Source organism: Molothrus aeneus, unplaced genomic scaffold (genome assembly GCF_037042795.1).
Source record: "Molothrus aeneus isolate 106 unplaced genomic scaffold, BPBGC_Maene_1.0 scaffold_481, whole genome shotgun sequence".
Lineage (NCBI taxonomy): Eukaryota > Metazoa > Chordata > Aves > Passeriformes > Icteridae > Molothrus > Molothrus aeneus.
In genome coordinates, this window is record NW_027099156.1 from 22255 (window position 1) to 35028 (window position 12774).

General features: G+C 56.0%; 2 protein-coding genes across 2 annotated transcripts; both read right to left on the bottom strand.

The window, feature by feature from the left end:
- Positions 1-42: 42 nt before the first annotated feature.
- LOC136571008 (zinc finger protein 768-like) lies at positions 43-5297 on the bottom strand. Its single transcript, XM_066571418.1, has 4 exons — positions 5226-5297; positions 2998-4166; positions 1860-2027; positions 43-1289 (listed from the first exon to the last, which is right to left on the bottom strand). Exons 2-4 carry the CDS (start codon positions 3788-3790, stop codon positions 43-45), a joined length of 2208 nt encoding a protein of 735 aa, XP_066427515.1. The 5' UTR covers positions 3791-4166; positions 5226-5297.
- A 1112-nt stretch (positions 5298-6409) lies between these two features.
- LOC136571009 (collagen alpha-1(I) chain-like) lies at positions 6410-12720 on the bottom strand (the record flags this gene model as incomplete). Its single annotated transcript, XM_066571419.1, has 5 exons — positions 6410-7378; positions 8749-8879; positions 9669-10336; positions 11396-11546; positions 12560-12720. Coding segments are annotated over 5 exons (1954 nt in total), but the record flags the coding sequence as incomplete, so codon positions are not given.
- Positions 12721-12774: the final 54 nt, after the last annotated feature.

The window sequence follows — 12774 nt, forward strand, 5'->3', positions numbered from 1 at the left end:
CACCTCAGCACAAACCCCGCCCACCCAGCGTTGGGGCGGGGCCTACACCGCGCTGGAGGGGGCAGGGCTGTGACGTCGCTGGTGCCGCCTTAGCCCCGCCCCCGACGCAAAGCTCCGCCCACAGAGGGGGCAGGAAAAGGGGCGTGCCCCCGACGCCATCTTGGATTCGGCAGCCATGTTGTTTCCGGCAGCCATGTTGTTTCCGGTGGCCATGTTGGTTTCGGCCATTTTGCTTTCCAACATGGCGGCCATGTTGGTGGCGGCCATAATTGCATCAGCCACTTTGTCCTCCAGAATTGCGGCCATTTTGTTCTCCCCAGTGGCAGCCATATTGGTGTCGGCCATATTGGAGGCGGCCATATTGTTTCCTCCAATGGCAACCACATTTCCACCAATGGCAGCCATTTTGCTGTCAGCCATATTGTTTTTCTCAATGGCAGCCATATTGGCATCGGCCATATTGGTGCTGGCGGCCATATTGTTTCCCCCAACGGCAGCCATATTGCTACCGGCAGCCATATTGTTTTTCCCAATGGCAGCCATGTTGTTTCCCCCAGTGGCAGCTATATTGTTGCTGGCCATATTGGTTTTCTCAATGGCAGCCATATTGGTGCCAGCGGCCATATTGCTCCCCCCAACAGCCGCCATATTGGTGTCAGCCATATTGTTTTTCTCAATGGCAGCCATATTGGTGTCAGCCATATTGTTTCCCCCAATGGCAGCCATATTGGCATTGGCCATATTGGTGCCGGCGGCAATATTGCTCCCCCCAACACCCGCCATATTGCCGTCGGCCATATTGCTCCCCCCAACACCCGCCATATTGCCGTCAGCCATATTGCCCCCCTCACCTCCACCCCCCTCCTCCCTCCCATGCGTCCTCTCGTGCTTCCTCAACCCCGACACGCCCCCGAAGCCCTTCCCGCACCTCCCGCAGGCGAACGGCCTCTCCCCGGAGTGCGTCCGGCGGTGCTTCCCCAGCGCCGCCCTCTCCCCGAACCCTTTCCCGCAGTCGCCGCAGCGCCAGGGCCGCTCGGCCGAGTGCGTCAGGCGGTGCCGCTTGAGGTCCCAGGAGGCCACGAAGGCCTTGCCGCAGTCGCCGCAGCGCCAGGGCCGCTCGCCGGTGTGGGTGCGCCGGTGCACGGCCAGGTCGGCCGGCTGCCGGAAGGCCTTGCCGCAGTCGCCGCAGCCGTACGGCTTCACGCCCTGGTGCGCCCGCTGGTGCCGCCGGAAGCTCGAGGGGTCGCCGAAGGTGCGGCCGCACTGGGGGCACAGGTAGGGGCGCTCACCTGCGCGTGGGGAAGGGAAGGATGAGGGGGTTCTGAGGGCAAAAAACATCCCCAAAAATATCCCTCAGGTTCTTGAAACTTTCCCCAAAACACTCCAAAAAATAGCCCCCAAAAATATCCTGAAAACGTTCCCCAAAAAATCCTAAAAATATTCCACAAAATTTCCATAAATATCCCCCAAATGTTCATAAAAATATTCCCAAATGTTCATAAAAATGTCCCCTCAAATATTCAAAAAATAGCCAAAAACTCCTGAAAATATTTCTCAAAAATTCCCAAAAATATACCAAAAAATTTATTAAAACATCCCCAAAACATGATTTAAAAATCATTAAAAAACTTCCCAAAAAAATCCCAAAATTCACCTGTGGGTGACTCACCTGTGTGCCCTCACCTGTGTGAACATTCCCAGAAATATCCCCCAAAAATTCCAAAAATTGATTTTAAAAAAATCCCAAAAAAATCCCCAAAAATCATTAAACAATCCCAAAAAATCATAGAAAAAATTCCCCAAAAAAATCCCAAAAAATCCCCAGAGGCCACCTGAGCCCTCACCTGTCGGGGACTCACCTGTGTGCACCCTCTGGTGGCTCTGGTAGGAGGAGAGCTGGGTGAAGGCCTTGCCGCAGGTGCGGCACGGGAAGGGTTTGGCGGCGGCGTGGATGCGCTGGTGGCACGAGAGCGACGAGGAGCGGCCGAAGCTCTTCCCGCACTCCGCGCACAGGTACGGCCGCTCACCTGCCGGGACGGGCGCGGCACGGCTGTGGCACCGGCCAGGTGTGCCCCAGCTGTGTCTCTATACCCCCAGGTGTGTCCCAGGTGTGTCCAGGTGTCTCCCAGGTACGTCCAGCTGTGTCTCCATATCCCCAAGTGTGTCCCAGGTGTCTCTCCATAGCCCCAGGTGTGTCCTCAGGTGTGTCCCAGGTGTGTCCCTATATCCCCATGTATGTCCCAGGTGAGTCCCAGGTGTGTCCCAGGTGTGTCTCCATACCCCCAGGTGTGCCCCAGCTGTGTCTCTATACCCCCAGGTGTGTCCCTATATCCCCAGGTGTGTCCCCATATTCTCAGGTGTGTCCCAGGTGTGTCTCCATATCCACAAGTGTGTCCCAGGTGTGTCCTAGGTGTGTCCAGGTGTGTCTCTATATCCCCAGGTGTGCCCAGGTGTGTCCCAGGTGTGTCTACATCCCCAGGTGTGTCCCTATATCCTCAGGTGTGTCCCAGGTGTGTCTCCATATCCCCAGGTGTCGTCCCAGGTGTGTAACCACATGTGTCTATATCCCCAGGTGTGTCCCAGGTGTGTCCAGGTGTGTCTCTATACTACCAGGTGTGTCCCAGGTATCTCAGGTGTGTTCCCAGGTGTGTCTTCATACTCCCAGGTGTGTCCCCTGCTCACTCACCTGTGTGTGCCCTCAGGTGGTTGCGCAGTTCCTTGCGCTCGGCGTAGGCCTTGGGGCAGGTGCCGCAGGTGTGCCCAGGTGTGTCCCAGGTGTGTCTAACATGTCCCAGGTGTATCCCAGGTGTATCCCAGGTGTATCTCAGATGTGTCTAACATGTCCCAGGTGTATCCCAGGTGTATCCCAGGTGTATCCCAGGTGTATCTCAGGTGTGTCTAACATGTCCCAGGTGTGTCCCAGGTGTGTCTAACATGTCCCAGGTGTATCCCAGCTGTGTCCCAGCTGTGTCCCAGCTGTGTCCCCCGCTCACTCACCTGTGTGCGCCCTCAGGTGGTTGCGCAGGTCCTTGCGCTCGGCGTAGGCCTTGGGGCAGGTGCCGCAGGTGTGCGGCCGCAGCCCCGCGTGGCCCCGCAGGTGCTTGCGGAACACGGAGGGGTCGGCGAAGGCCTTGGGGCACTGCGGGCAGGTGAGGGGGCGCTCACCTGTGTGCGAGCGCAGGTGCACGGCCAGCCGGGCGGGGGAGGGGAACGAGCGGGGGCAGCTGGGGCACGGGAAGGGCGGGGCCGCCCGGGGGGAGGGGCCTGCGACGGCGGGGGCGGGGCCAGGGCCGGGGGCGGTGACGTCGCCGGGTGTGGCCTGGGTGGGGTTATGGGAGGCTGTGACGTCACCGGGCGGGTTAGAGGCACCTCCAGGTGAGCTGTGGGCGGGGCTTGAAGGCGTGGTGACATCACCAGGTGCGTCAGGGGCGGGGCCAGGTGGGTTGGAGGGGGCGGTGACGTCACCAGGTGAGTCCAGATTGGCTCCAGGTCTAGGGGTCAAGGGGCCGGTGACGTCACCAGGTGTGCCAGGGGCGGGGCCAGGTGGGTTGGAGGGCGTGGTGACATCACCAGGTGAGTGGTGGGAGGGGTTTGAGGGGTTGGTGACGTCACCAGGTGAGTCAGGATTGGCTCCAGGTGAGTTGTGGGCGGGGCTTGTGGGGGCAATGACGTCACCAGGTGTGCTCGAGGTGGTGATGATGTCATCAGGTGCCTCATGGGAAGGCTCCAGGTGGGCAGTGATGTCACCAGCGGAAGCGATGACGTCATTGGGCGGGGCCGGGCAGGACATGGCGGCACCACCAGGGGAACTCCAGGGGTGGGCGGAGCCTCGAGGTGAGCTCAGGGGTGGGCGGAGCCTCCAGGAGAGTTCAGGGTAGAGGGGTGGAGCCGCCAGATGTGGGCGGAGCCTCCAGGTGAGCTCCAAGTGTGGGCGGAGCCTCCAGGAGTGGGCGGAGCCTCCAAGGGTGCGAGGAGCCTCCAGGCGAGTGCAGTGGGTGGTGGGTGGAGCCTCCGGGAGTGGGCGGGGCCTCAAGAAGTGGGTGGCTCCTCCGGATGTGGGCGGAACCTCCAGGTGAGTTCAGGAAAGGGGGCGGAGCCTCCAGGAGTGGGCGGAGCCTCCAGGTGAGCTCAGGAAGGGGGCGGAGCCTCCCGGTACATGATGGGAACTGCGGGGGGACAGCGCCAGGTGAGGGGGGAGAGGCAAAAAAATTCCCAATTTTGGGGCATTTTTGGGGAAAATTTGGGGAATTCTTAGGGTGGGGGAGGGGTGGGAAATCCCCGGTTTTGGGGAATTTTTTGGGGAATTTTTAGGAGGATTTTTGGGGGCATGGGGGAGGGGCTGGGATCTCAAATTTTGGGGGGATTTTTTGGGGAAATTTTGGGGGAATTTTTTTTGTTTTATTTTTTAATTTTTCGGGGGGATATTTTTGGTGGTGAGGGAGCGGCCGGGGTCGCAAATTTTGGAGGAATTTTGGGGAAATTTTGGGAATTCTGGAGGGGTTTTTTTAGGGGTGGGCAGGGGTGGAAAATTCCATTTTTTTCCCGAACTTTTGGGGTAATTTTTGGTTTTTCAGGGAACTTTTTCTGGGGATGGGGGAGGGTTGTGTCTCCCAAATTTTTAGGGAATTTTTTGGGGAATTTTTGGGGAGTTTTGGGGAAATTTTGGGAATTCTAGAGGGGTTTTTTTTAGGGATGGGTAAGGGCTGGGAAATTTCCTTTTTTCCTAAATTTTTTGGGGATTTTTGGGTGTTTTTTTTGTTTTATTTTTTGGGGTGTTTTTGCGGGGATATTTTAGGGGTGGGGGAAGGGGTCCGGGATCCCAAATTTTGGGGGAAATTTTGCGATTTCCCGACGATTTTTTAGGCTGGGGGAGGGGCGAAAAATCCCCATTTTTGGGGCCTTTTTTTAAATTTTAATTTTTGTCCTTTTTTTTTTTTTTTTTTGGCGATATTTTAGGGGTGGGGCCGGGGAATCCCCAAAATTTTTTTGGGGAAAATTTTCTCAATTCCGGGTGGGGGAAGGGGCAGAAATTTCCCCTTTTTTTTCCCCTTTTTCCCCTTTTTTTTCCCCTTTCTTTTTCCGTTTTTATCTTTTTTTTTCCGCGTTTTTTCCCAAATTTTTTGGGGTGTTGGGGGAGGAGTCTCGGGGTGCGGGGGAGGGGCTCGGGGGCCCCCCCCGGGTTTATTTTGGGGGGTGGGGGTGGGGGAGGGGTCCCCGATCCTCACCTGGGAGCGGCGGCGGCGCTAGGACCGGGCTGGGGGCGGGGCTTCCGGGGAGGGACCGGCGCTGATTGGCTGAGCCGGGAAAGGACTGAGGGCGGGGCTTCTGGGGAATGATCGGCGCTGATTGGCTGAGCCGGGACAGGGCTGAGGGCGGGGCTTCCGGGGAAGGATCGGCACTGATTGGCTAAGCCTGGACACGGCGGGAGGCACTGATTGGCTGGAGGTGAAAAAAGGGGCGTGGCCGAGGCGCTTCCGGGTTCGGAGCGCCGGAAAAGTGGGGTGGGGGAGGGGAGGGGGTTTTGGGGCTTTTTGGGGGATTTTGGTGAATTTTTTGGGAGTTTTTTTGGTTAATTTGGGGAAGTTTTGGAGTCTTCTGGGGGGAGTTTTGGTGTTTTTTAATTTAATTTTTTTTTTTTTGTGGCGTTTTGGGGTTTTTTTGGGGGGAGATTTGGGGTTTATTTTTGGGGGGAGATTTTGGGGTTTTCGGGGGACATTTCGGTTTTTTGGGAGGCGTTTTTTGTTTGTTTCGGGGATTTGGGACATTTTTGGATTTTTTAGAGGGGTTTTGGGGGGGAAATTTGAGGATTTTTTGTCGGGTTTTTGTTGTTTTTAAGTAGTTTTGGGGGTTAATTTGGGTTTTTTTGGGGGAGATTTCAGTTTTCTGGGCCTTTTTTTTGTTTGTTTCGGGGATTCGGGGCCTTTTTGCATTTTTAGGGGGTGTTTAGGGTTTTTTTGGGGGGATTTTTGGGAGCGGTTTGGGTTTTGGGGATGGTTTGGGATTTTTTCGGTTTTTTCGTGGATAATTTGGGGTTTTTTCGGGTTTTTTGTTGTTTTTAAGGAGGTTTTGGGGGAAATTTGGGGGTTTTCTGGAGGGATTTGATTTTTTTGGGGGGCAGTTTTGACGTTATTTGGGAAATTTTGGGGCTTTTTGGGGGAGGATTCGTTTTTTTTGGGAAATTTTCTATTTTTGGGGGGCAGTTTTCCCATTTTTTGGGAAATTTTGTATTTTTGAGCTGGTTTGGGGTTTTCTGTGGGGATTTTGCATTTTTTCAGCGCCTCCCGAGGATTCCATTTGTGACAATTTGGGGTTTTTTTTGGGAAACCCCAAAATGCCATTTTTTGAGCGGGGCCACCCCCAAATTTCTTTGAGGACCCCCCCCAAAAAAAAACCCAAACCCGAGGCGGGGTCTCTGCAGATCCGTCACCGTTTTATTGCCCAAAATCCCCCCAAAACCTCCCAAAATCCCCCCAAAAACCCCAAAATCGGGGGATGGGGGAGGGGCTGACCCCTCCCCCCCACCCCCAATTGGTTTTTAGGGGGGGCTCCCCCCAATTTCGGGGTCTCGGGGGGGTTCGGGCTCAGCCCAGGCCTCGGGGTCCCCCCAATTGTCTGGGGGGGTCCCCAAAATGTTTGGGGGGGTCCCTGAAATTTCGGGGCTCGGTGACGTCATGGGGGTCCCCGAATTTTCGGGGGGGGTCCCAGAATTTTCCGGGCTCCCCAAATTTTCCGGGGTCCCCAAATTTCCAGGGCTCCCCAAATTTCCTGGGTTTCCTGTGGGTCCGGGAGTCCCCAAATTTTCGGGGGTCCCCAAATTTTCGGGGGTCCCCAAATTTCCTGGGTTTCTTGTGGGTCCGGGGATCCCCAAATTTCCAGGGTCTCGTGTGGGTCCGGGGGTCCCCGAATTTTCAGGGGTCCCCAAATTTTCGGGGCTCCCCAAATTTCCTGGGTTTCTTGTGGGTCCGGGGGTCCCCAAATTTTCGGGGGTCCCCAAATTTTCAGGGTCTCGTGTGGGTCCGGGGCTCCCCAAATTTCCGGGCTTTTCGGAGCTCCCAGACCCATTTAGGTGCCCCCAGCCCCCCCCAGTTTCGGGGTCCCCCCCAGTTTCGGGGTCCCCCCCGAGCTCGGGGTCCCCCCCAGTTTCGGGGTCCCCCCCGGCGGACTCGGGGTCCCCCTGGCGCTCCTCCCTCTCCTCGTCCCGGGGGTCCGGGGGGGCCTCGGCGAACAAAACCTCGCGGGCGACCCCCGAGATCCAGCGCTCGTGGGGGGGCACCCAGGTGAACCGGGGGGGGCCCCGCCCACTCGGGGGGGAGGCCACGCCCACCAGGAACCACAGCCCCCGCTCCTCGCAGGCCAGGGGGGACCCCAGGAATTCCTCCTTTCGGAACCCCCCAAAAAAAAACAAACCCCAAAAAAAGAAATTAATTTGGGGTTAAACACCCCAAAAATGGCCCCAAAATACAAAAAAAAAACCCCAAAACCCACCCAGAAATGCATCGAAATTGCCCCAGAAATCGACCCCAAAATGGCCCCAAAATACAAAAAAAAACACAAAAAAAACCCACCCAGAAATGCATCGAAATTGCCCCAAAAATCGACCCCAAAATGGCCCCAAAATACAAAAAAAAAACAACCCCAAAACCCACCCAGAAATGCATCGAAATTGCCCCAGAAATCGACCCCAAAATGGCCCCAAAATACAAAAAAAACCACAAAAAAAACCCACCCAGAAATGCATCGAAATTGCCCCAAAAATCGACCCCAAAATGGCCCCAAAATACAAAAAAAAACCCACAAAAACCCACCCTGAAATTCACCGAAATTGCCCCAAAGTAGAAAAAAAAACCCCACCCTGAAATGCATCGAAATTGCCCAAAAATCGACCCCAAAATGGCCCCAAAATACAAAAAAACAAACAAACAAAAAAAAAAAAAACAAAAAAACAACCCACCCTGAAATGCATTGAAATTGCCTCAAAATCGACCCCAAAATGGCCCCAAAATACAAAAAAAAAAACCAAAGAACCCACCCTGAAATGCATCGAAGAAAACCCCAAAATTCAACCCCAAAATGGCCCCAAAATCAACCCCAAAATGGCCCCAAAATACAAAAAAAACCCCAAAACAAAAAAAACAACCCACCCTAAAATACACCGAAATTGCCCCAAAAATCAACCCCAAAATGGCCCCAAAATGAAGCCAAAACCCCCCACAAAATGGTCCCAAAATTCCCCCAAAATGGCCCCAAAATGAAGCCAAAAACCTCCCCAAAATGGTCCGAAAATTCCCCAAAATTGCCCCAAAATATCCCAAAAAGGGCCCCAAAAATTGCCCCAAAATATCCCCAAATCAACCCCAGAAACGGCCCCAAGAATGCCCCAAAATAACCAAAATTCGCCCCAAAAATGGCCCCAAAATCAGCCCCCAAATTAGCCCCAAAAATGGCCCCAAAATACCCCAAATTCCCCCCAAAATCCCCCCCCAAAATCCCTCAAAATTGCCCCAATTTTCCCCAGAAATTCCCTCAAAATTCCTTCAATTTAAAAAAAAAAAAAGATTCCCCCAAAATTTTCCCTAAAATCCCAACATTTCCCCCCAAATTCTCCAAGTTTCCCCCCAATTTTTTCCCCAAATCCCCCAAAATTTTCCACAAAATTCCCCCCAAAATCCCTCAAATCCTCCCCAAAATTTCCCGAATTTTTCCCCAAGATTTTCCCAAAATCCCCGTTTTTCCCCCCAGGTTTCCCACCTGTCCCCCGTGGGTGCCGTTGATGCAGAAACGCTCGGGGGTTTTGGGGCCGTTTCCGTCGTTTTCGGGATTTTCGGGGCAGCGCTCGGGGCTCACCTGGGCCGGGCGGAGCCGGGCGGGGTCCTGGGAGTCTAAAAAGGGATCCGGGGTGCCAAAAAGTGATCCAGGTGTGCCCCAGGTGTGCCCAACTGTGATCCAGGGTGCCAAAAAGTGATCCGGGTGTGCCCCAGGTGTGCCCAGGTGTGCCAAAAAGTGATCCAGAGGTGCCCCAGGTGTGCCAAAAAGTGATCCAAGGTGCCAAAAAGGGATCCGGGGTGCCAAAAAGTGATCCAGGTGTGCCCCAGGTGTGCCCAGGTGTGCCCCAGGTGTGCCAAAAAGTGATCCTGGTGTGCCCAAAAGTGACCCAGGTGCACCCCAGGTGTGCCCAAAAGTGATCCCGGGTGCCAAAAAGTGATCCAGGTGTGCCCAGGTGAGCCCCAGGTGTGCCCAAATGTGATCCAGGGTGCCCAAAAGTGATCCAGGTGTGCCCCAAGTGTGCCAAAAAGTGATCCAGGTGTGCCCAAAAGTGATCCAGGGTGTCAAAAAGTGATCCAGGTGTGCCCAGATGAGCTCAGGTGCTTCCCAGGTGTGCCCAGGTGCCCCCCAGGTGTGCCCAAAAGTGATCCAGATGTGCCAAAAAGTGATCCAGGTGTGCCCAGGTGTGCCCAGGTGTGGCCCAGGTACCACCCAGGTGTGCCCAGAGGTTCCAAAAACAGACCCAGGTGTGCCCAGGTGCATTGTGGGCGTGGCCAGGTGCCCGGTGGGCGTGGCCAGGTGTGCCCAGGTGCACTGTGGGTGCCCCCCAGGTGTGCCCCAGGTTAACGGTGGGTGTGGCCAGGCCCACAGTGTGGGCGTGTCCCGGCCCAGCCCCGCCCCCTCACCTGGCAGCAGGGCCCAGCAGGTTCCCCGGTAGGCGGTGGGCGTGGCCGGGCGCAGGGTGGGCGTGGCCACGTGGTCCCGGTAGGGGGCGCAGAGCGGCCGCAGGTGCGGCCCCCAGGTGGGGGAGGGGCGGAGCTGCAGCAGAGCCAGGTCCGGCCCCGCCCCCTCAGGCCCCGCCCCCGCAAAGGCCCCGTGGAGGTGGAGGCGGGAACCGCGGGGGGCGGGGCCTACGGAGGGGGCGGGGCCTGGAGGGGTGGAGTCGGAGGGGGAGGGGCCAGGATGGGAGGGGCTTGAAGGGGAAGGGGAGGGGGCTGAAGGGGCGGGGCCTGAGGTGGTGGGACTGGGATGGGCGGGGCCTGAAGGGGAAGGGGAGGGGTCAGAATGGGAGGGACTGGCAGAGTGGGAGGAGCCTGAGGGGGCGGGGCCAATGAAGGGAGAGGGGCCAGAGGGGAAGGAGGAGCCAAGCGAGGGGGAGGGGCCAGGGGAGGGGTCAGAAATAGAGGGGGAGGGGCCTGAATGAGAGGGGGAGGGGCCTGCATCGGAAGGGGAGGAGTCAGAATGGGGAGGGGAGGGGCCTGAATGACAGGGGGAGGGGCCTGATGGAGAGGGGGAGGGGCTTCCAAGCTCCGCCCCCCAGAGCTCCGCCTCCCAGGCCTCGGGGTCCTGAGCCCTGCGGGAAAAATTGGGGAAAAAAATTTGGGGAAATTTGGGGAAATTTGGGGATTTTTGGGGTCGTTATCTCATTAACTCCCGCTAATGAATATTAATTAATGCTAATTGGCTCCAATCACTCACCTGGTCGAGCGCGGGGAAGCGAATGTTGGAATAATTTCCGTTAATTTGGGGATTTCGTGTTAATTCCAGTTCAATCCCCGTTAATAAATATTAATTACCGCTAATTAATGAATGGCAGCCGGGGGGGGCAATTTTGGGTTAATTTGGGTTAATTTCACGCAATTTTTTCAACATTTCGTGTTAATTCCAGGATAATTCCCGTTATCAAATATTGATGCACATTAATTAACGCTAATTAGTGAATAATTAACGAATGACTCACCCGAGGAAGCAGCCGGGGGCTTAATTTGGGTTAATTTGGGTTAATTTGGGTTAATTTCATGCAATTTTTTCAACATTTTGTATTAATTCCAGGATAACTCCCATAGATAACGATCAATAACTATCAATCAACGTTAATTAATGAATAATTAATTAATGATTCACGCTAGGAAGCAGCTGGAGGGTTAATTTGGGTTAATTTGGGTTAATTTGGGTTAATTTCATGCAATTTTTTCAACACTTCGTGTTAATTCCAGGGTAGCTCCCATAGATAACGATCAATAACAATCAATGAACGCTAATTAACGAGCAATTAATTAACGAATGACTCACCCCAGGAAGCAGCTGGAGGGTTAATTTGGGTTAATTTGGGTTAATTTGGGTTAATTTCATGCAATTTTTTCAACATTTCGTGTTAATTCCAGGGTAGCTCCCGTATAGATAACGATCAATAACAGTCAATGAACGCTAATTAATGAGTAATTAATTAACGAATGACTCACCCGAGGAAGCAGCTGGAGGGTTAATTTGGGTTAATTTGGGTTAATTTGGGTTAATTTCATGCAATTTTTTCAACGTTTCGTGTTAATTCCAGGGTAGCTCCCGTATAGATAACGATCAATAACAGTCAATGAACGCTAATTAATGAGTAATTAATTAACGAATGACTCACCCCAGGAAGCAGCTGGCGGCCGTGAGGACCCAGCCCCCCCCCAGCAGGGCCCCCCCGCAGCGCCGCCCCTCCCCCCCCCGCAGGGAGACCCCCCAGGGCCAGCGCGGGGGCGGGGGGAGGGGCACGGGGGGACCCCCCATGGAGCCGCAGCCTGGGGAGAGGGGGAGGGGCCACAGTCAGGGGGCGGGGCCGGGAATGAGGGGTGGGGTTAGGGATGGGGGCGGGGCCGGGAATGGGGGAGGGGCCAGAGTCAGGGGGCGGGGTTAGGGATGGGGGCGGGGCCGGGAATGGGGGGGTGGGGTTAGGAGTGGGGGAGGGGCCAGAGTCAGGGGCGGGGCCGGGAATGAGGGGCGGGGTCAGCAATGGGGGCGGGGCCAGGAATGGGGGCGGGGTTAGGCATGGGGGAGGGGTCCGAGTCAGGGGGCGGGGCCGGGGATGGGGGCGGGGTCAGAAATGAGGGGGTGGGGTCAGGAATGAGGGGCGGGGTCAATGTGGGAGGGGCAAGGTCAGGAATGGGGCAGGGACAATGGGGGGTGGGGTCAGGAAGGAGGGGGTGGGGTCAGAAATGGGGGCGTGGTCAGGAATGGGGAGGGCGGGGTCAGGAATGGGGGCGTGGTCAGGAATGGGGAGGGCGGGGTCAGGAATGGGGGCGGGGTCAGAAATTGAGGGGAGGGGCCAGAGTCAGGGGGTGGGGTCAGGAATGGGGGCGTGGTCAGGAATGAGGGGGTGGGGTCATAAATGGGGGGAATTTTGAGGGAATTTTGAGGGAATTTATGGGATTTCTTTGGGGATTTTTTTGGGGCGAATTTCGGGGATTCGGGGAGGGGTCTCACCGTAGCAGATCCCGACCTCCATCCCCGGTTCAGGGGGGGATTTTGGGGCAGGATTTTGGGGCAGTTTGGGGGAATTTCAAGGGAATTTTGAAGGATTTTTATGGGGATTTTTATGGGGATTTTTTGGGGTGAATTTCTGGGATTCGGGGAGGGGTCTCACCGTAGCAGATCCCGACCTCCATCCCCAGTTCAGGGGGGGGATTTTGGGGGAATTTTGGGGCAGTTTGGGGCAGGATTTTGGCACAGTTTCGAGGGATTTTGGGGCGGTTTTTAGGGATTTTTATGGGGATTTTTTTGGGGCGAATTTCGGGCATTCGGGGAGGGGTCTCACCGTAGCAGATGCCGACCTCGGCCGCGGGGTCCGGGGGGGGTCCCGGGGGCTCTCTGAGGAAGGCGCTGGGGGGGAGGCGCCGCTGCAGCCACCGCGAGTGGGCCCCGCCCAGGGCCGTGGCCAGGGCGGGGCCGTTGGGGCGGGCGCAGCCCAGGGCGAAGCTCAGGACCCCGAACTGCACCCAGCGCCCCCCCGGGAACCCCCCGCAGGTAACG